The sequence below is a fragment of the Ochotona princeps genome, chromosome 24 (assembly GCF_030435755.1).
Source record: "Ochotona princeps isolate mOchPri1 chromosome 24, mOchPri1.hap1, whole genome shotgun sequence".
Lineage (NCBI taxonomy): Eukaryota > Metazoa > Chordata > Mammalia > Lagomorpha > Ochotonidae > Ochotona > Ochotona princeps.
In genome coordinates, this window is record NC_080855.1 from 19,971,147 (window position 1) to 19,992,818 (window position 21,672).

Consider the following 21,672-nt stretch of genomic DNA (forward strand, 5'->3'; position numbering starts at 1 on the left):
GATCTAAATACAAAGTAATATAATGGGTAGATTAAATTGCAGTGGAAAACTGAAACAGTTAAGCTTTTTTTTTACTGTTTAACTCACAGAGCTCTCACTTACGTTAATTACCTTTTTTTTTTTTTTTCAGAGATTGGTGTTAAATGGCGTAATTTTTGGACACCGGCCATCCTTGAGGATAACCTTGTCTTTGGCTATCTAGTTGGAATGCTTTTACTTGATGCTTTCTTGTATGGCCTTGTTGCCTGGTATCTAGAAACTGTCTTTCCCGGGCAGAATGGCTTGCCCCGACCATGGTACTTTTTCCTTATGGTAAGCTTCAGTGCTACTGTTATTGCAAAAGGCTTTAGTCCGTAAGAGCCTATGCTGTAATATTTATCATCAAATAAGAAGATCAAATGGCAAATTGCTCTTCTGTATATACTTTACCTACTGAGACGCTAGCTGTTTCTTCATACAACTCAAAACCTCCCGCATATGCAGATACATACATCTGGGGATAAGACCCTGAAAACCTTTGTTGAATTAAAATTGTGAATTCTGTAACGTTTAAGCACCCAGATGATATATATTGGAGGATAAATAAACCTGAAAGTCTGCGAAAGGAATTCCTACTTATGGCACCAACATTTTGTATCCAAGAATCGAACTGCTCCTCTTCCAGTCCAGGTCTCTGCCAGTGTGTTTGGGAAATCAGTGGAAGATGGCCCAAGACCTGGGCTACACCCATCCTTATGCAAGACTCAGATAAAGTAACAGGGTCCCGGCTCAGGCTCACTTGGCTGGCTTGGTCAGTTTGAGGTCTTTTGCAGAGTGATTCAGTGGGTAATAGATCTTTGTGTCTCCTCTTTCTGTTGCTTTGCCTTTAAAAAATAAATCTTTACAGAAAAAAAGTTTTCATCTAAATTAGTATGCATCTACATTTCAAATAAATAAATCTTTAAATGAAAAAAAGTTCACATCTAGATTAATATGTGAGTTTCTTAAATTGTAGTGATGAGAGGTTTGATGAGAGATCTGTATATTCACAATTAGCAAATTTCAGTGGTTATATCCCTTTATATTGAGTAGGAGACAGCTGCATCTCACCCTCTATGCTTCACTACCGTCACTGTTAATATATGTTACAAAGAATATGCTATGAGCAGATGTAGAGAAATGCATTGGTTATGATCTCACTTTATAGAAAATTTTGTCTCTGCATTTTGAGCATGGTATTTTAAAATGAAGTCTTTCCTTCTACACACTGGAGATTCAAATCATAGATAATTTTGCCATGAAATATGATCCTTGTATATGATTATGTATTAAACTTTCCTCCATCTCACAGAGTAAAACATAGCAAAACATTCCAAAGTTTCTAGAAATTCACACTTCTTTTTTTTATGAATAAATTTTTTTGTTCACAGGGTAATTTGGCACAGCAGTTAAGAAGCCACTTGAGATACTTACATCCCATAATCAGAGTACCTGGATTTAAGTTCCAGTTCTGCTTCTAATCCCATCTTCCTGCTAATGTGCACATTGACTGACAGTGGATGTGGTTCCCTGGGGATTGTAGATTGAGTTCATCTGGCTGCAGCTTTAAACAGTTTTGAGTTTTGAAGTCTTTTATCTCCTTGATTAACTATTTTGGGGTTTATTTAATCAGTTGGTTAGATAGTTATTTAAGAAGTGATAGATCTTCCATCTGCTAACTCCTCCCCAAATGGTGTAATCAGCTGGGGCTCAGGGCCAGGCTGAAGCCATAGTCTAGAACTACATTGGTCTCCCACATGGATGTTCAGGGCTCAAATACTTGGACCATCTGCTGCTTTTCGCCAGGTGCGTTAGCAGGTACCTGGATCAGAAGCAAAATAGCAGGAATTAAACTGGCATCCTAATATAGGATGCCAAAGTTGTGTTCCCATGCGGGAGCTTTTATCCCCCTACGTGCTTAACTTTATTCCTGAGTTATTTTATTCTTGTTGGATGCTGTTGTAAATGGAATTATTCAAATTTTTGCAGCATTGTGTTTTTCTGGTAAGTAATAATTATATATTGCTTTTGCATGTAGCATCTTTGCTGAATTTGTTGGGACCAATAGTGTGTAGATATATTGGTGGATAGGTGGATTCTTTAAATACTTTATGTAGGAATGTTATCTTTAAACACCTTTGTTGTTGCACTTAAAAACTTTTTATTTCTTTCCCTTGCGTCATTTCTCTGGGGAAAAATTTATAGAACTGGGATGAATAGCTGGGGTGGAACAAGCATTTTTGTCTCATTCCTGATTTCATTTGAAACTACAGTTTCTTTTGAAAGAATTTTCATTTCATTTGAAAGATGAAGAGACAAACACAGAACTCTTTCATCTTTTAATTAATCCCCAGATACGTGGTCCAGCCAGGACTGGAACAGGCAGGAGAGAGGAGTTAGGAAATCAAGCTGGGTCTCCTGTGCAAGAAACAGTAACCCAAGTACTTGAGTCATGATCTGAGGCCTTCACAGGGTATGTTTTAGCAGGAAGGTAAATTGAAAGCAACCAGACACTCTGATGCAGAATGCAGACATCCCAAGGAACATCTTAATCAGCAAATGACATAGCTACCCCTTTTCTTCACTTTAGAAAACTCTGTCTTTGCATTGAATATGATGTTAGCAATGGTAATTTTTTTTCCCACAAATACCCTTTTTTGTTTTTAAGAAACCCCTCTTCTATGCCAAATTTTCTGAGTATCTTTATCATGCATCAATTGAAATGTTCTTGTAGCTTCATTTTCTTTCTTCTATTAATGTGGTGTGTTGTACTGATTGATTTCTCATACATTGGACCATCCTTGCAACCCTAGGATAAATAACACTTTGTTATAATCCTTTTACTATGGAAATAAATTGACAGTAGTTTTTTTTTTCTTGAAGCTTTATATCAGTATTGCTAAAGGGTTTTATAAGTCTTTCTGTAGTTTATTTCCTCATATCTTTAGTGTCAGAATAATGCTGTTCTCATAGAATAGCTAAAAAATATTTCTTTCTGTATTTTTGGAAGAGTTGGAGAAAGACTATTGTTACTTGTTGTTTCATATAATTCAATTAGTCATCTGGTCCTGAAATTTTCTTCTAGGGAGGTTCTTGATCACTAACTCAATCTCTGCTGGCTAATGAATCTATTCAAATAGAGTGCCTCCTTTATTAATATTCATTTGGGTGATAACATTTACTTTTTTTTTTTAGCGTTCATACTGGTGTGGAAAACCAAGAATGAATACGAACAAAGAAATCAAAGACCATGAGGAAATCCAAAGCCGCTTTTTTGAAGATGAACCTATTAGTTTGGTGACAGGTATCCAGATCAAACGTTTGCACAAGGTACGATTTCTAGTACATCATTTTTGTAAGGAGACTCATTTGTCCACATGCAATGGAAGTATTCCTAACAGGCCATTACAAGAAAACAAATGTAGAGTCATAATACAGCTGCTATCTAAGAGGCAGAACTTGACTGGAACAAATAGGAGGGTATCTCAAAGTTTTAGGGAAATATAACTAAAAGACAAGTTAATTTTGGAGCAAAAACAACTTTTGAAATACATGCATACTAAGCAAACTTCAAAGAATTTGTAAAACACATATGGAAAAATTATGCATTTATTGGAAATGTTTTATACCATATTAAACTTACCTATTAATGCCATTTTTATAGATGAAGTTCTACAAATATCATCTGACTTTCTCCATTCATTATGCATTACTTTGAATATTATCCAATGGACTTAGCAATAACTGATACTTGTTTGCATAATAATTTATATGATGAAAATAAGCGTGATGTAATAGTAACATTTAGATCTGAGTGGGAATGGGAGGATATGCCAACAAGTCTCAAACTTTCTATTCCTGAAATTATTTTTACTTTCATTTTCATTTCTGCAAGGTACTTTTACTAGATAAAGAACTATACTATTTAATAGAAGAATAGCTACACCAGCTTGTTTTTCCTTTCTATTAACCTAGAATATTCTTTTCTAATCTGTCACTTTCAGTTTCTGCATATCTTTATTGATGAGAAGCACCTCCTGTAGCAAGATATTTGGGTTTTGCTTTTTGATCCAGTCTGCTAATGTGTGACATTTGATTGATGAGTTAAAACTATTTACATTCAGGGTTAGTATTGATAAATAGTGATTTGGTCCTGCCATTTTAGCACAGGATTGTTCACTATTTGGTTTACTCTTCTTTTGCTGGTTTTCCATCTTGTCTAGAATCACTGTCTTCTGTTGCCTCATGCCTACAATCAAAGTTTGTCACATGTAAAGTGACTTGTCACATGTAATGCTGTCATATATGCCATTATTCAGGCTCTTTTTTTATTTGCGATATCGATCTTAATCCATAATTATTTTACATACCTGTATCTTTTATATTATCTTCCTGTCCAAGAGGATCTTTAAAGCAGAGGCTTTATTAGCTGGAAACCCTTTGGAAAGATTGTCAAGTGTGTTCTATGAAGTATCAGATAAGTTTTTTTCAAATTTCCAGGGCCAGTTACACAATTCAGTGCCTACTGAATATTCTTTTTCAAGCAATTCTTTGAAACTATAGAAACAATTTCTAGCTCATTTTCCATACAAAAACAGGTCATAAGCTACATTTTGTTAGCTAATTCCTTCTTAGAATATTAATAGCTTCTTGTTGGACATATCTAAGCAATGGGATGCTGGACTGTCTGACATTGCAATGTGAGGGCACACTTAAATAACAGGCTGATGGAATTATAACTTGTTATGAAGGACGATACTATTGTAACAATATGGAGAAAGTCAGTGGAGGGTGGGAATTTGAAGGGAATCCCAGACCCTACATAGTTGTACCATAAAATTCAAAATGAAAAAAGAATATTAATACTTTCCAAAATATTTTTTGAATTCCCCAAACTTCTAGCTGAAATCATAGCATCAACTCTTTTATTATTGGCATCTTTTCTGAGCAGCCCCATCTCTTACCGCAATAGTTGAAGTCATAATTACTGTTAAACCTGTGATAAATGGAAATATAATTGTTCCTCTTCTATATTTTAATGAATATAGAAACCTATACATCTAAAAACATTATCCCTAGTTTATAACATTATACTTTATTGACAACATGAGCTTAATGATATAGTATCATTTCTTTGGGCAAAAAAATGTATGTGGGTGTTGGTCTCTCACAAATAGCAATAATAGGTGTCAATTTTGATGAGAGATGTCTGTTATGTCATAGGAATTTGATGACAACACAGCAGTAAACGACTTGTCTTTGAATGTGTATAAGGATCAGATCACTATTCTTCTGGGGCATAATGGAGCAGGAAAGACCACAGTTTTGTCTATTCTCACAGGTATGTGTTCACTTCTGTCCAGAGCAAAAGTCAGGTTCCTTCTAACACTGAAGAAACATCAATGAATTTTACCAATAAATGCGCAATAAATTTAGTGATGCTTAAAGTTGTAATTATTGCTACAGTTCCAATTTTTTACAGTCAAGATATTGTAATACATACACACTTTGTAATGCCTGCAAAATATGCAATACAACTATATTATGTAATAAATTAACTTTTTACTTAGTCAAAATATTCATGTATATGTCAGATATTTTTGTAGGAGTCTATAGTATGATATTGATTATTAAATAATTTCTCTCAATGTTGTACTCTAGCGGAGATACAGACAATAAATTTGGAATTTACAATACCACATGCAAAGGGAGATTTTATGATAGAATGTTCCTTACCCAATAAAGGGGGGGATGTGACATTGAATTTGTAGATTAATGTGCAGTGAAGGGAAGGACAAGAACTATTATAGAATTTGCAAACAGTACTTAGGAATTCATGACACTGGTGTAACTATATCAAAGAAGAAACATTAACAGTGGTAAAAATGTGAAACTACATAAATAACCAAAAAATGAAGTGAAAAAAAGTCTTGGTGAAGCCATGATACAGAATTAATTTATGCTAAGAGCAATAGAAAACCAAGTAAGGCTATCTGATGCAAGTATACACTTTAGAAAGATTGAATTCACCAGAAAGTAAGAATAAAGTATTAGGCTGCCCAGCACAGTAGTCTAACAGCTAAAGTCCTCGCCTTGACTGCACCAGAATCCCATAGGGTGCCAGTTCTAATCCCAGTGGCCCCACTTCCCATCCAGCTCCCTGCTTGTGGCCTGGGAAAGAAGGAGAGGACAGCCCAAGACCTTGGGACCCTACACTTGTTTGGGAGACCTGGAAGAAGCTCCAGGTTCCTGGCTTTGAATCAGCTCAGCTCTGGCCATTGCGACCACTTGGGGAGTGAACCATTGGACAGAAGATCTATCCTCTCTGTCTCTCCTTTACTCTGTGTACTGACTTTGCAATAAAAATAAATAAATCTTTGAGAAAAAAAAAAGAGTATTAGGAACCTGTGACTACTAAGTACAGTACTTCCAGTGTTGGCTGTGAGATTAGTACACTTCCTAGAGGTTTAGACAAGACTGAGCCTAAGAGCTGGAGTAGTAAAACCTCTCTTTTGAAGAAAAGAATGACATCAAAACTAAATGAGACGGCACACATTCTACCCATGTTCTCCTCTGTTTTATATATTCCAACGCCCGCCAATCTCAGTCAAAACTCTTCTTAAAAGTAACATTACATGGGCCTGGTGTGGTAGCCTAGCAGCTGAAGTCCTGGCCTTGTATGCCTGGGATCCCATGTGGGTGCCAGTTCATGTCCCCGCTGCCCTGTTTCCCGTCCCGCCCCTGCTTGTGGCCTGGGAAAGCAGTCAAGGATGGTTCAAGGCCTTGGGACCCTGTACCCATCTAAGAGATCAGGAAGAAGCTGTGAGTTCCTGGCTTCGGATCGGCACAGCTCCAGCTGTTGCGGCCACTTGGGGAGTGAATTAGCAGACGGACGATCTTTCTCTGTCTCTCCTTCTCTCTGTATATCTGCCTTTCCAATAAAATAAAATGATTCTTTAAAGAAAAGTATCAATACATGAATAACATTAGGTATAGTTTGTTTTTACCCTTTTCATAGTATATACATAATATGTGTATTTCATCAGGCGTTTTGGAACATTTCCCGTGCTTTGCATGTTATGTCAGAACACAAAACTTTTTCTCATCTTGGGTGTTCATGCCTTTCCTTTCATTGGGAATGCCTGAAACAACTCTTTAATTTGTTGAAATCTTATTGGTACATCTATATCCAGCTTATAAACTGTTTGATAGCAAAATGGCAGATCAGAATTCCAAAATTCAGTGTATCTGCAGAAAAATTGATAAGCAAAACAAGACAAATGGGCACAACACTGAATGAAGGAAACAGCAAATTAAAAATTGGTGTTGAGGACCTTATGTGGTACAGTGGTTAACACATCACTTGGGATACCTGTATCCCATGTTGGAGTGCTGGTGTTTGAGTGCCTGAACTACTTCTTTCTGGTGCATGTCCTGGAGGCAGGCAATGGTGAATCATGTGGTTGGGTGCCCAGAGACTCAGCATTGAGTCTAGAAGCCTGGCTTTGCCCTGAGCTACTCCTGATTATTGTAGGCATTTGGGAAATAAACCAGTAGATGGAAGAGTCTTTCTATCATCCTCTTTATTAAAAGTAAAGATTATGTTCTCTACCAAAAAGCTTAAAGTGATCAACTAGTTTTTTTTTTTTTTTAAGTCAATATCCAGGCCAGCATGATGGCTTGATTGGTTAATCCTCCACTTGCAAGTGCTGGCATTCCATATGGGCAATGGTTCGTGTCCCAGCTGTTCCACTTCCCATCCAGATCCTGCATAATGACCTGGGAAAGTAACAGAGAGGAATGCCCAAAGTCTCAGGACCCTGAACACCCGTGAGAGACAGGGAAGAAGCTCATGACTCCTGGCGTTGGGTCTTTTCAGCTCCAGCCATTACAGCCATTTGGGAAGTGAACCAGCACATGGAAGATCTTCCTCTCTGTAAATCTGCTTTTGCAGTTAAAATAAGTGACTCTTTAAAAAACAATCAGTACCCAACATACATTTTTTATAAAATACTTTGGCTCTGGGACCACACCGTGACGTAGGAAGCTAATGCTCTGTGTTGCTGACATCCCATACGGGCACCAGGTCTTGTCTTGGCTGCTCCATTTCTAACTCAGCTCCTGATTGTGGCCTGGGAAAGCAGCAGAGTGTGGCTCAAGCCCTTGGTGACCTGAACCCATGTGGGAGATCCAGAGGAAGCTCCTTGTTCCTGGCTTCAGATCAGCTCAACCTGGTCGCTGCAGCCATTTGGGGAGTGAACCTGCGGACAGAATATCTCTCATTGTCTGTCTCTCCTTTTCTTTCTGTAATTCTCCCTTTCAAATAAAAATAAAAAAAATTTTTTTTTAAATATTTCTTTATTTTTATTGGAAAGTGAGGTATACAGAGAGGAGGAGAGACAGAGAAGAAGATCTTCCATCCGATGATTCACTCCCCAAGTGACCACAACGGGCAGTGCTGTGCCTATCCGAAGCCAGGAACCTGGAGCTTCTTCCAGGTCTCCCATGCGGGTGCAGGATCCCAAGGCTTTGAACAGTCCTCGACTGCTTTCCCAGTCTACAAGCAGGGAGCTGGATGGGAAGTGGGGATGCCGGGATTAGAACTGGCATCTCTGTGGGGTCCCGGGCATGCAAAACGAGGATTTTAGCTGCTAGGCCACCACACCAGGCTCCAAATAAAAATAAAATGTTTTTTAAAAATACTTTAAGAACACATATAAATTGAAAGGGAGAGTGTAAAGATTTTTTTCATGCAAATTATAGCCAAAGAGAATAAAGAATATATACAAATTTTAAATAAAATAGACATAAATAAAAATGTTGCAAGAGTAAACAAATAAAAATTAGTAAAGAAAAGAATAAACGCAACCAGAAGTGAACAAATAATTTTAGGTGTCTATACATGAAACATCAGAGCTCCTTCATGTATGAAACAAATATCGACAGAATCAACAGGAAAAGCAGACAGCACCACGTTGGTAATGAGAAACTTCAGTTCACCCTCAGTAATGGATAAAACAGCTTTGGACTCACTTGGGAGACTGGGAAGTTCCAGGCTCATGGTTTCAGCCTGGCCCAGCCCCAGCTGTTGAAGTCACTTGGAGAATATAACAGCAAGTGGAAGCTTGGTCTCTCCCTAACTCTGCCTTTCAGATAAATAAATATATGCCACATTTTTTTCTGATTTGTGGTGACTGATATACAGAGGAACAAAAAAAATGTCATTTATGTGAACAAAATTGACATTTTGAGATATAATTGTGTAGCCCTTGTCTATACACTCTAGAAACAGTAGTTTTTTCTACTTACTACTTATTAAATTCTTCATTTAGTGGAAGGTTAGACCTGTGAGTACAAGAAAAAGTGAAAGCATATCATCGTGAAAGTTAAAAGAAAAATAAGGAAGGGAGCAGAAGGTGAGAGGGGTGGGTGGGAAGAATAACACCTTCAAAACTGTGCGTGAGAAATACATGACATTTGTTCCATTTATATAATTTTTAAGTAAATAAAATAAAAAACCTCTCTCAACAAGGAGAACTTTACCAAATGTTTAGAAAAAAAAAAAACTGACATGATGCCTTGCCTAGTAAAAGAAAAATTACAAAGATAAAGGAACCTTAATAACTCATTACATAAAGCCAATATTATGCCCTGAAATAGAACCAGCCTGGGAAACTGAGAAAAAAAATTATACATACTCCATAATAAATAGTAGCACAGAAAATTCTCAGTAAAATTCCAGAGGATGATACATTCCAGAGGGTGATACATCGTGACTAAGTAGAATATAGTCCTGGACATCGAGGTTGGTTCAATATGCAAATATCAACCGGCATACCACTATATGACAAAAGCCACAGGATACTTACAGCTGTCTTTTGATTTGTATTTTTGTAGTTTATCTTGCTCAATTAACATGGTCTTACTTGAATGTCACTTTTTCTCTTATAAAAAAAAAAACGGTTCCCAATGCAAAAATATGAGAAAGACCTTAATGAAAATAAGATTTCAGGTTCTCCGTACTTTTCAAGCTTCATTCCTCTTTCTTTTGGCATTTTATTGATTGATTTTTTTTTTTTTTGGCACCAAAATAAGTTCAACTTTTAATTTCATTTTCCACAAGCCTTTTGGAAAACACTTGTGTGTTTATGTGCAGTGGGAGGAGCCACACTCTCATCTTCCATAGAGGAGACTCAATGAGTAATATTCATAATGGGGAGGATATGTTTTTAAATAATTTTAAATAGTATTATAGTCTGATTCACAGATAACCAAACATTTCCTTGTAATATATAGATTGGTCACCACTAGCAACACATAAATGTCTATTACTAATATATACGTTTCTTGAAAACCAACATGTATTCCTGATATTTACATTTTTCATAGCATCTACAACAGGACCTAATATAATTAACAAGTTTAATAACTGATTGCAATACCTACACTTAGAGTGTTTGAAACTATTTAACTATTTTAGTTACCAATATATCCCATAGTCATTGTAGAAAGTATAAATGTAAGGAAAAGGGAAAAAGAGAAAATAAAATGTATTGAATCCTAATATCCTGATGCAAGGGTTAATATTTTTTCTGAACTATTCTTCCTGAGTAATCCACAAGCAGACTTAATATGAGGTGTTGTTTGCTTAATCCTAGGTCGTTTTCCTCCTACCAGAGGGAAGGCCTATATTGATGGGTGTGACATTTCAGATAACATAATTGAAATTCGAAAAAACCTGGGCTTCTGTCCACAGTATGACTTGTTGTTCAATGATTTGACAGTAACAGAACATCTTTTTTTCTACTCAGTGGTGAGTCAGAGATGTATTCTACGAAATTGAAGAGTAAATTTGACATTTTTATCTTTTAATATGTGTAGAGATCTATAACTTTTAACGCATCTGTACCCTATGATCATAGAAATTCAATTCACAAATTCCAAGATATGGAATCAACTTGGAATTCCAAATTTCCAAGATATGGAATCATCAATGGGTGACTGGAAAAGAAAATTTGATCACTCAGTCCGAAAAGAGAATGAAATCTTGTCTTTTCCTTCTAAATCTAACTGGAAACCACTATACTTAGTGAAATAAGCCAGTCCCAATAATACAAATATAATATGTTTTCTCTGATTTTCACAACTAGTGCACAGAGCACAAAAATGTAATCTGTAGCACAGCAAAACAGACTTTCCAGGATTTGATTGTTGTGTACAGTCTTTGTTTATAGTCTTGAAGATAAGTGAGGTTTTTTTAAAAAAAAATTCTTTTTATTATTATTATTTTCTCCTTACTGTGTGCTGATATCTTTACCTGATGGAGTAATAAGTCTGTCATTGTGAACTGAATTGAAAGTATGCTATTATAAATAATAATAATAATAATAATAATAATAATAATGGAGGTGGGTGGGGAATGTGAGTACGAAGGAGGGTAGGATGGGAAGCATCACTAAGCTCCTAAATCTGTATTACAAGACAGGTGAAATTTGTCCACTTTTCTATAAACTTATTAAGATTCTTTATAAGAAAGACATATTTACAGAGAGAAGAAACGAAATATTTTCCATCCTCTGCTTCACTCCCCAAGTGGTCGCAATGGCCAGAGCTAAGCTGATTTAAAGCCAGAAGCCAGCAGCTTCTTCTGGGTTTCCCGCGCAGGATAAGGACCCCAAATCCTTTAACCATCCTCCACTGCTTTCCCAGGCCACAAGCAGGGAACAGGATGGGAAATGGAGCAGCTGGGACAGAAACCAGCACCCATATGGGATCCCAGCACATGCAAGGCAAGGACTTTAGCCTCGAGGCTACCGTACTGGGACCAACTGCTCCACTTTTGATCCAGCTTGCTGCTCATGTGCCTGGAAAAGCAGTGAAAAATGGTCCAAGTGCTTGGGATCCTAATAACCATGTGGGAAACTCAATTGGAGTTCCAGGCTCCTGACTTCAGCCTGATCTATTCCTGTCTGGTTATGGCTATTTGGGGTGCAAACCAGCAGATGGGGAAATCTCTGTCTCTTCCCCAAGTTTTCCCTCTCTCATTGCAATCACCTTTCAAGTAATTAATTAATTAATTAATTAGTTAAATAAAATTTTCTTTTAAAAATTTACAAAAGGCGTGGTGTGATGGTCCTACCTCCAAATGCTGGGATGCCTCCTCGCTGTAACTCTGGCTTTCCAGTACTAAATAAATAATTTTTTTTAAAAAGTGGAACAGTTAAATTGAACCTCCACTCCTATCACATGCCTATATCACAGGCAGTGGCTTAATCCATTGCACCACAATGATGGACCCTACTCAAGCATTTTAACATTTGGTAGTTTGGAAAATAATTCCAGAGCCCAGATAATCGTGCCACTGGTGTCTGCTCTTTGTCTTTTCCTATGTAAGGTGAGATTTTTGGTTTTTTTTTTTTATTGTATGCCAAACAATTTTGGGTTTTATTCTGGATATTTTGAGTAATACATTGAGACTTTACATCTTATTTCTTTTTTAAAAAGCCTTATCTTTATTTGAAAGGTAGAGTTACAAGAGGAGAGACAAAAAGAGAAAGATCTTCCATCTGCTGGTTCAAAAATAGCCACATCAGGCAGAGCTTTGACGATCAGAAGCCCAGAGTCTGCTCAGGGTCTCCCACATGGGTGCAGAAGCCCAAAGACTTGAGTCATTCTCTGTTGCTTTCTCACCACATTAGCAGTTAGCTGTGTTGGAAGTGGACAACTGGTGTGTGAATTGACACACATGTGGGATGCCAGTGCCAAAGGTGAAAGCTTAGCCAGCCCTTCTACTTCTTATTTCTAACCTTTCTATGTTGTACGTACCAAATCAGTATGCAAAGTCTTTACAGTGCTATTTCAGTCTCTCCCATAGTTGTAATATTCATCAGGCTTGCAACTAGGCAGATGCCTACTCATTTGTACTATTTCTTTTAAAGATTTATTTATTACAAAGTCAGATATATAGAGAGGAGGAGAAACAGAGAGGAAGATCTTCCGTCCGATGATGCAATCCCCAAGTGAGCCGCAACGGCTGGTGCTGTGCCGATCCGAAGCCGGGAACCTGGAACCTTTTCTGGGTCTCCCATGCGGGTGCAGGGTCTCAAGGTATTGGGCCATCCTCGGCTGCTTTCCCAGGCCACAAGCAGGGAGCTGGGTGGGAAGTGGAGCTGCCAAGATTAGAACTGGTGGCCATATGGGATCCCGGGGCATTCAAGGCGAGGACTTTAGCCACTAGGCCACGCCACAGGGCCCGGTACTATTTCTTTTTTTAAAAAAAGATTTATTTTTGTTGGAAAATCAGTTACACAAAGAGGTGGAGAGACAGAGAGGAAGATCTTCCGTCTGATGATTCATTCCCCAAGTGGCCGCAATAGCCAGAGCTGAGCCAATCTGAAGCAGGAGCCAGGATCTTCTTCTGGTTCTCTCATGCGTGTGCAGGGCTGCAAGACTCTGGGCCATCCTCCACTGCCTTTCTAGGCCACAAGCAGGGAGCTGGATGGGAAACGGGGCAGCTGGGCCTTGAACCAGGCCCCCTATGGGATCCCAGTGCATGGAAGGCAAGGACCTTAGCCACTAGGCTACCACACTGGGCTCATTTATACTATTTCTAATGTATGAAATTACTAATTAGGATTTGTGTAAATTTTGAAGTAAGTGCAAGAATACATAAGCAAGTTTGTAATATCACTTTCTTGCTTATTTCCTGTTATCTTGCCAGTGCCCTCTGATGGCTCAGGATCCCTTTATCCTCCAGTCATTATTAATCACCCACTTTCCTTGATTGTAACATGTACCAGTAGCATAAAAATAGCAAGCATTATAATTCCATTAGGTTTGATTCTTCCCTCTTGCAGCCACATCTTCACTGAAGTGAAAAAGGTCTATCTTCCTTGAGTTTTAGTTCTTGCAGGATTTCCATTCTTGTCTGTTCTTCTCACCATCCCTGGCACAAGGATTCCATGAATTATGGAACAAGGGGACAGAGAAAAAAAAAGTAGTTGCCCCCAACTCTGTTAGTTTCGGGAGTGTCCTTTTCCTTTCCTAAATCAAGAATGAGAGAGTGTCTGCTTAATCTCATTCTGCTTAGACTGCAGTGCTCTCATTGTGCTTTGGAATGCTTTGATTTCAGACTAGTGTATCTGCAGGGAAGAAATAGTAAACTCACCACTGTTTTGGTAATACCTTCATTTTTGTGTTCATCCTGCCCCAGCTGCTGATATTTGACTTTTCAAAGTTTTCTTCATGTTGAATGTTTGAATTCAGTAGGAAATTAAGAGGCATGTGCATTTGCTCCATTATACCTGAAGCCATCAATGTGCTTTCTTTTCCTTGCAATGATGTCCAATCTCTTTATAAGTTATGGACAAAAAAAATGAGAAACCCTCTCAAAAGCATATCTCATCTCATATGTAAGATATTGTGATCCAAGAGCTTTCTGAGAAAGAAAAAAGGTCAGAACACTATGTAAATTCTGTCCTCTTTCTAGCTAAAAGGAGTGCCTCAAAGGATATATACTATGGAAATTGCCCACATGCTGTCTATTTTTAACCTGCTGGAAAAGCGTGATGATTTCCCAAGGACACTGAGTGGAGGAATGAAGCGCAAACTGTCCATCATCATAGCATTTATAGGGGGCGCCAAGGTATTGGTGGGTATGGGGAAGGAGAGACAGCACACAGTATGGGGGATGGGACAATGACCATTAGATCCTGCTAGCTTATCTTAGAAAACTCAACTGACAATAAGCAAAGAGTAGATATGATGCCAAAAGGAGGCTTGCTAGAGATACACAATGTTCGTCTAGCTGTCATATCATAGAGTGGAAATCTTTATTTTCCCCTAGAATTTAAAAAAAAAAAAAAACTCTAAATTCTGTATCCTGGCTGCAATGTGTTCCCATCAAATAGTAGGTAAGCCTACAAGTGGCATATCATCATCAGTGGTCATGGAATTTTCCTTCTAACTTTAGGTAGTGATACTTGATGAACCATCATCTGGCATGGACCCAACCTCAAGGAGGGTCACCTGGCATCTCCTTCAGCGATATAAGCACAATCGTACCATCTTAATGACTACCCAGTTCATGGATGAAGCTGACATTCTGGGTGACCGCATTGCCATCATGGTCATGGGGACCCTGCACTGTTGTGGCTCTTCAGTCTTCCTGAAACAAATATATGGTCTCTCTATCTCTCTTTGATCATTCTTAAAATATTGTTGTATTAATAACATTATCCTAAAGTGATATTCATTATTATATTTTGCCCATATACCCAAAACTCAGTAACAGCCCTCTGTCCTCCTGAGTCTTAGCCATTAGAGTTGATTTTTGCAGTGTGTATATTTCATTATGTACTTACCCCGTGATTGTCAGACACAGAAAGTCCTCTTATCAACTTATGAAGACCATGCTTATTTGTAAAATTTTGTACTCAATGACAGTTTTGTTTGTCCCTAAAACACAATTGTGCCTCCAGATATATTTGAGTAACTGATTGATGAGAAGAAGAGAAATAAGACATCTATGACCCTGATGCTATGCCAAATTGACATAAAATCCCTGAAATGTTGAGATAACTCTGAAATGTGACAATTGACAGTAAAAATGTAGTGCATAATGAAAGGATTATATAAGTAGAACAAAAATGTTCTGGACTCTGGTAAATATGCAGCTTGCAAGGGAGATAAAATGGATATATTAAACAATAAGTTATTGAAGCCAAAATTACAGACATAGGCTTCTAAAATGAGAAGATATAAATGTATGTGTAAATAATTAAGGGTTATTTACTTCAGTGATTCATAAATTATTTGGTATTATTTTGATTCAATTTCAGTTATATTCTGTATATTGATTGTTATACTACCCAGTTTTATTGAAAATAATTCAGAATAATAGCTTCACTTTATAAAATACCTAACTTTCACCCAGACATATCAACAAAACTTTTCTACCGTCATATTTAAATACCCATTAGTTCAGAGTTTATGATCACCTAACAGGTTTTTATGTTTAAGTTTCTTATGTAGATCAAAAAAATAGATAATAGGCTTTAAGTATAGACCTTCTAGGTGATGATTTATTTAACTGGCTTTTCATCCTCTCAGTGCATGGTTTTACATGTTTGAAAAGCAAAGAGATACAGACAAAAAGAGATCCTCTGTCTTATTGTTCACTCCTCAAATACCTGCAACAGCTAGGGCTAGACCAGGCCAAACGCAAAAATTAAGAACTCTCTGGTCTCCCTCATGCAAGGCAGAGAAACATGAACTTAATCCATCACCTGCTCCATTCCAGGCACATTTTCAGGAACCTGATTAGAGGAGTTATCAGAACTGGAACCCTGTCACTTTGACGTAGGATGTGGTAGCTTAACACAGGATGTCACGATACCTACACCTTTGTCTCAGCATAATAATCTTTCCTCAACATTTTATATGTCCTTTATCTGCTTTATATTTCCTTAACATTCTGTTCAATTATCTCTCTTGTTTGGCTAGGAAGTATGTTTTATTATGATATCAATTTTTTAAAGCATCATTTGGAAGCTTTAAATATGAGCCTTGTTAGAGTCATAACCAAATGTCATGTACGTACCACACCATCATCCTTGTGGACCTTGGCAGTCAAAGTTGATCCCAACAAGGGAATTAGAAATTTCTTCCTTTGTTATTCTAAATGGTTTCTCTCAGGTGCTGGATATCATATAGTTTTGCAGAAAGGACCACATTGTGATGTACAAAAGATCTCCACAGTGATTCGTTCTCATGTTCCAAATGCCACTATGGAGAATGATAATGAAGATGAATTATCATTTATCTTGCCCAAAAGATATACAACAAGGTATGGATCCAGAGAGTTCTAGATGAATAGTTTTGGAGTGACCAGTAATCATTTTCTTTTAATTTTTGTAGATTTAATAAGCTTAGTGCACAATGTTTTTGTAACTAGCAATTCTCCAATGAACAGCTGTCATTCACCACCTAGACTTAGGATGCTCCTAGCTGAAGAGACCTCTCACTAAACAAAAGACGGCCTTATATATTCAGTATTCTCAAGGCTCCCTGGTGGTCTAGTGGTTAGGATTCGGTGCTCTCTCAAGACATATTTTGCTGGAGTCCAGTTCCAGCTGAGTTCAGAACTTGCAAAGGGTGCGTGGATGAGGCACAAAGAGAAATGAAATGGACCACTACAATTCCAGGATCATAATGGACAATACGAGAAAGCTATCCACTTTATTTATACAGAAGCTATCACAAAGGCTGGCATAGACTTTTCACACCTGGTCAAGCGGGTATTCCTAAGGATATTTTGCCATGTTTCCTTGAGGCAGGATAGCTGCCATCCTAATCCTGTAGTCAGGAAGTTCTCAATAGATGGCACATATCAATCAGTAATACATTCCTGCTACAATCGTCATTCTACAACTTGAATCAGTTAAGGAAGGGAAAGCATCACAGAGGAGGGAGCTAAAGATAAAGAAGAGAGGGAAGAATAGATTCCTACTCACATGGGGGACTTAACACCCTTGATTAGCTTATGGTCAGTGGGGGCAGGAGAACCCTAAGCATAGGTCCCTGCTATACCCTTGATTAACATATGATCAATGGGAGACTTAACACCCTTGATTAGCATATGTTCAATGGGGAAGGCCGAAACAGCATGAATAATAAAAGGCCTTTATGCTAAAACAGTATCAGCAACATCAACTTCCAAGCTCACATTGGTAGTAAACACCAACTCCCGCAGTGGCAGGCAAGGCCTAAATAGATTACAGAATTCTCAGCGGGGTTGTCCGGTGTCCCTGCAAAGAAAGGTGGAGCTGCATTCAGGTGGTTGTAGAGACATCCCCAGGGCCCTGCGCAGCAGAGGGAAATTCCTTGAGGCCCTGCCTGCAATGGAACAATGGAACTCTTCACACCCTCCTGTCTTCCACACCCACCACACAGACCCCAGCAATATATTTTTTTAAGATTTTATTATTATTGGAAAACCGGATATACAGAGAGGAGGAGAGACAGAGAGGAAGATCTTCCATCCGATGTTTCACTCCCCAAGTGAGCCGCAACGGGCCAGTGCGCGCAGATCCGAAGCCGGGAACCAGGAACCTCTTCCAGGTTTCCCACGCGGGTGCAGGGTCCCAAAGCTTTGGGCCGTCCTCGACTGCTTTCCCAGGCCACAAGCAGGGAGCTGGATGGGATGTGGAGCTGCTGGGATTAGAACTGGCGCCCGTATGGGATCCCGGGGCTTTCAAGGCGAGGACTTTAGCCACTAGGCCACGCCGCCAGGCCCCCCAGCAATATTTGATATTTTCTTTTTTGGCTTGGGTTTGGAGGGGGGAATGATGATGAGCAGGGAGAGGGAGAGATTGCAACCTAGTGGCTATTGCTTATTGGCGTTATAAGGATAACTCATGGTAATACATTAATAGTGTATCACTTTTCTTATATAAATGTATTAAATGATGAGGGTAAAAGGTAGTTTGGATAACTATTTCGGAGTAGAGGTGACAAAGACACAAAGATTGACCCCAGCAGTTAGCCAGATTAGTTGCAGAAGGAACAGACAAGAAGGATAATTTTAGCTAGAATGACCATCCTAGTTAAGATAAGTGGAAACTAAGAGTATGGAATTACCGTGTGATGCAGCAATTCCACGTTTGGGTGTATGTAATAACCCAAGGAGCTAAAAACAGGCACTGGAGCACAAATCTGTACACCAGTGTCCACGGCAGCAGCATTCACAGTACACAAAATTTGGAAATTAGATTAGCAACATGCGATATATAACAAGGAATATTATTCAGTCTTCTTTTAGAAAAAGGAATAATATGTAGTGTATGCTAAAAACATGAGAGAATCCAGAAATAAGCATGCTAATTGAAATAAGCCAGACACGAAAAGATGAATATTGTATTCTTTGGAAATTCAAAGAAACGAAGAATTGAGACTAAAAGGAAAGGAGAAGAGCGAAATTATTCTTTAATGGATATAGAGTTTCACTTTGGGTTATCAAAAATGTTTCAGAATTAGGTAATGTTTCATAATTAGGCTGTATGGCATTGTGAAGGTACTTAGTGGTACTTAAATTGTATACTTCAAATAATTTTAAATGGAGCCAACAAAATACTCTCTCTGAATGAATACATTTCTCCCATGGATGGGGTAGGTAAGGTGGTACACTCAACAGTTTTTGTCATTTCTTCGGAGGGAAACAAATCTACAGAGTTCTTACAGTAAATGCATAAAGAGGATTTTTGGGCAAGAAACAGGGGAGGAATAAATAAGTACATAATTTCTGTAAGGCAGAAAGTCCTGTGTTGTGTGAACAAGACCACCTCCACTTATATTAGTGTCACTCTATTGATAAAATTCATACAGTGGTTAAAAATTTTAATTTAAATGGTGAATGTTTATATTATACAGTCTACTACAATAAAAATAATAGGGAAGAAGACAATTGGAAATATTAAATGAGAAGTGTTCAGATTTTTCATTAATTCAAGTGAATTTAAGTAAATAAAATTTATCTAATACATCTAATCCTAGTTCCTTATTTCTTCTGCCCTTCTAGATTTGAAGGTTTGTTTAATGAACTGGAAATGAAACAGAAAGACCTTGGCATTGCCAGCTTCAGTGCTTCAGTCACTACCATGGAAGATGTCTATGTTAAGTGAGTAATAAAGACCCAGCTTCAGAATGGCCCAGCTTGGTTTGTTATAGATATTTGAGGAGTAAACAAGCAGATGGAAGATACAACTATTTCTCCCTCTTTCTCTCTCTCTCTCTCTCTCTCTTTCTCTCTTTCTCTGTCTCTCTCTCTCTGTGTGACAGAGAAGAGCTGATGCCATGACAGCAGCCATTTAGATCATATCCGATATCCAGCTGATAGAATTTTTCTGTGTCTGATACAAGTGTCACCTTAGTTCTTGTCCCATTCTTGAGCACTGGCTAAAAGCTCCCTTATCCCTACCCAGAATCCTTACATATCCACTGAAGGAGCAGAAACCCTAAAGACACAGAATAGTTCAAAGTCAAAAACGTTTCATCAAAGGAGGAAACCAACAAGTGGTTCCACAAATTCCTAAAAATAAATATAGAAAAAGAAGAAACATGAACAAAGAAGGCAATATGACTTCCCAAAAGGAACACGATGACACTTCAATATTAGAATGTGAAAACAGATTGATGAAATGCATGAAAAGGAATTCAAACGAATGGTCATAAGATTACTTTAAAAATGCATAGAAGCAAAAATACATGAGTTAATTCAGGGTCCAAAGGCTTTGGTCCATCTTCCACTGCTTTCACAGTTGCATAAGCAGGGAGCTGTATGGGAAGTAGAGCAGCCTGGACACAAACCAGCATCCATATGGGTTCCCAATGCTTGCAAGGGGAAAATTAGCCAACTAAGCCATCACACCAGGCCCTGTACATGAGTGAAATCAATATACAATATGGATGAAAAATTGTGCTGGAAGATAGAAATTTTGAAGAGAAATAAAATTGAAATATTAGAAGTGAAAAATGTGTCAAAATGTGTCCCAGAAAGACAGTGGAAAGTCCTAGTTGGGCAGAAAAAGAAAATCTCAACCTATAGCACACGTCTTTGGAAATATCTCAGAAAAAAAAAAAAGGAATGAAAAATAAGAAATCTTTAAGGTTTATAGGAATAAGTATCAAACAACCAAACATATGTCTTAGGATTTTCTGATGGTGTGAAAAGAGAATGGATTAGGAGGCCTGTTCAGTGAAATAATATCAGAAAATCTACCTGATTTGGAGAAAGAAAGGGACACCCAAGTACAGGAAGCACAGAGTGCCTAATAGACATGATCTGAAAAGATGTTCAAGGCAAAACGTTATTATCAAGCTTTCGACATTAACACATAAAGGAAAGATTCTAAAATATACACCAGAGAAATGCCAAAATACCTTTACCAAATCCCCAATTACACTAGCAGTTGATTAGCCTACAGGTTAAGAGAAAACGGTCCAAGTCCTACAAGAAAAAAAAAAAGTCAAGCCAGATTACTGTACCAGAATAGCTCTCATTTATAAATGAAGATGAAATAAAGACCTTCCCAAACAAACAAATTTGAAGAAATTGTCATCAAACAGCCTTGCAAATGATTCTTAAGGATGTGCTGCACACAGAAACAGAGAACAATAGTCGTCATTATGAATGAATGTGAAGAAGAAATCTCCTAGTAAAACTGCAAAGGAAATCCAGAACATGAGGAATGTCAGTGGCAAAATAATGGGACCAAGTAATTATCAATAATAAACTTGAGTATAAATAATCTTAACTCTCCAATTAAAAGAAACAGATTGGGGGCCAGCACAGTGGGACTATTCTTACACCTGCAGTGTTGGTATCCCATATGGGCACCAGTTTGTGTCCTGGATGCTCCATTTACAGTTCAGTTCTGAAGATCAGTGGTGGTGATCATTACATGGAAATATAAATATACTTGGGCCCAGCACAATTGCTCAATTAGATAATCCTCCACCTACCAGTGCCAGGATCCCATGTGGGTGCCAATTCATGTCCCAGCTGCTTCACTTTTCATCCAGCTTCCTGCTTCTAGCCTGGGAGGGCAGCAGAGGGTGGCCCAAGGACCCTGCACCAACACAAGAGATCTGGAGGAA

The 21,672-nt window shown here is 38.0% G+C and overlaps 1 protein-coding gene across 5 annotated transcripts in view; it reads left to right on the top strand.

Annotated features, from left to right (window-relative positions):
- The window catches only part of LOC101526661 (phospholipid-transporting ATPase ABCA3-like), a 69,731-nt gene that overhangs the window by 20,323 nt on the left and 27,736 nt on the right, over positions 1 to 21,672 (top strand). For 3 of the 5 annotated variants that reach the window (XM_058680722.1, XM_058680720.1, XM_058680721.1), the window contains 8 exons: positions 131 to 312; positions 3,214 to 3,348; positions 5,242 to 5,359; positions 10,677 to 10,831; positions 14,507 to 14,662; positions 14,990 to 15,200; positions 16,714 to 16,864; positions 19,595 to 19,693. In XM_058680722.1, coding sequence (XP_058536705.1) covers positions 131 to 312; positions 3,214 to 3,348; positions 5,242 to 5,359; positions 10,677 to 10,831; positions 14,507 to 14,662; positions 14,990 to 15,200; positions 16,714 to 16,864; positions 19,595 to 19,693 — 1,207 coding nt within the window. The remainder of the gene's footprint in view (positions 1 to 130; positions 313 to 3,213; positions 3,349 to 5,241; positions 5,360 to 10,676; positions 10,832 to 14,506; positions 14,663 to 14,989; positions 15,201 to 16,713; positions 16,865 to 19,594; positions 19,694 to 21,672) is intronic. The other 2 variants (XM_058680718.1, XM_058680719.1) reach the window with 2 other exon arrangements.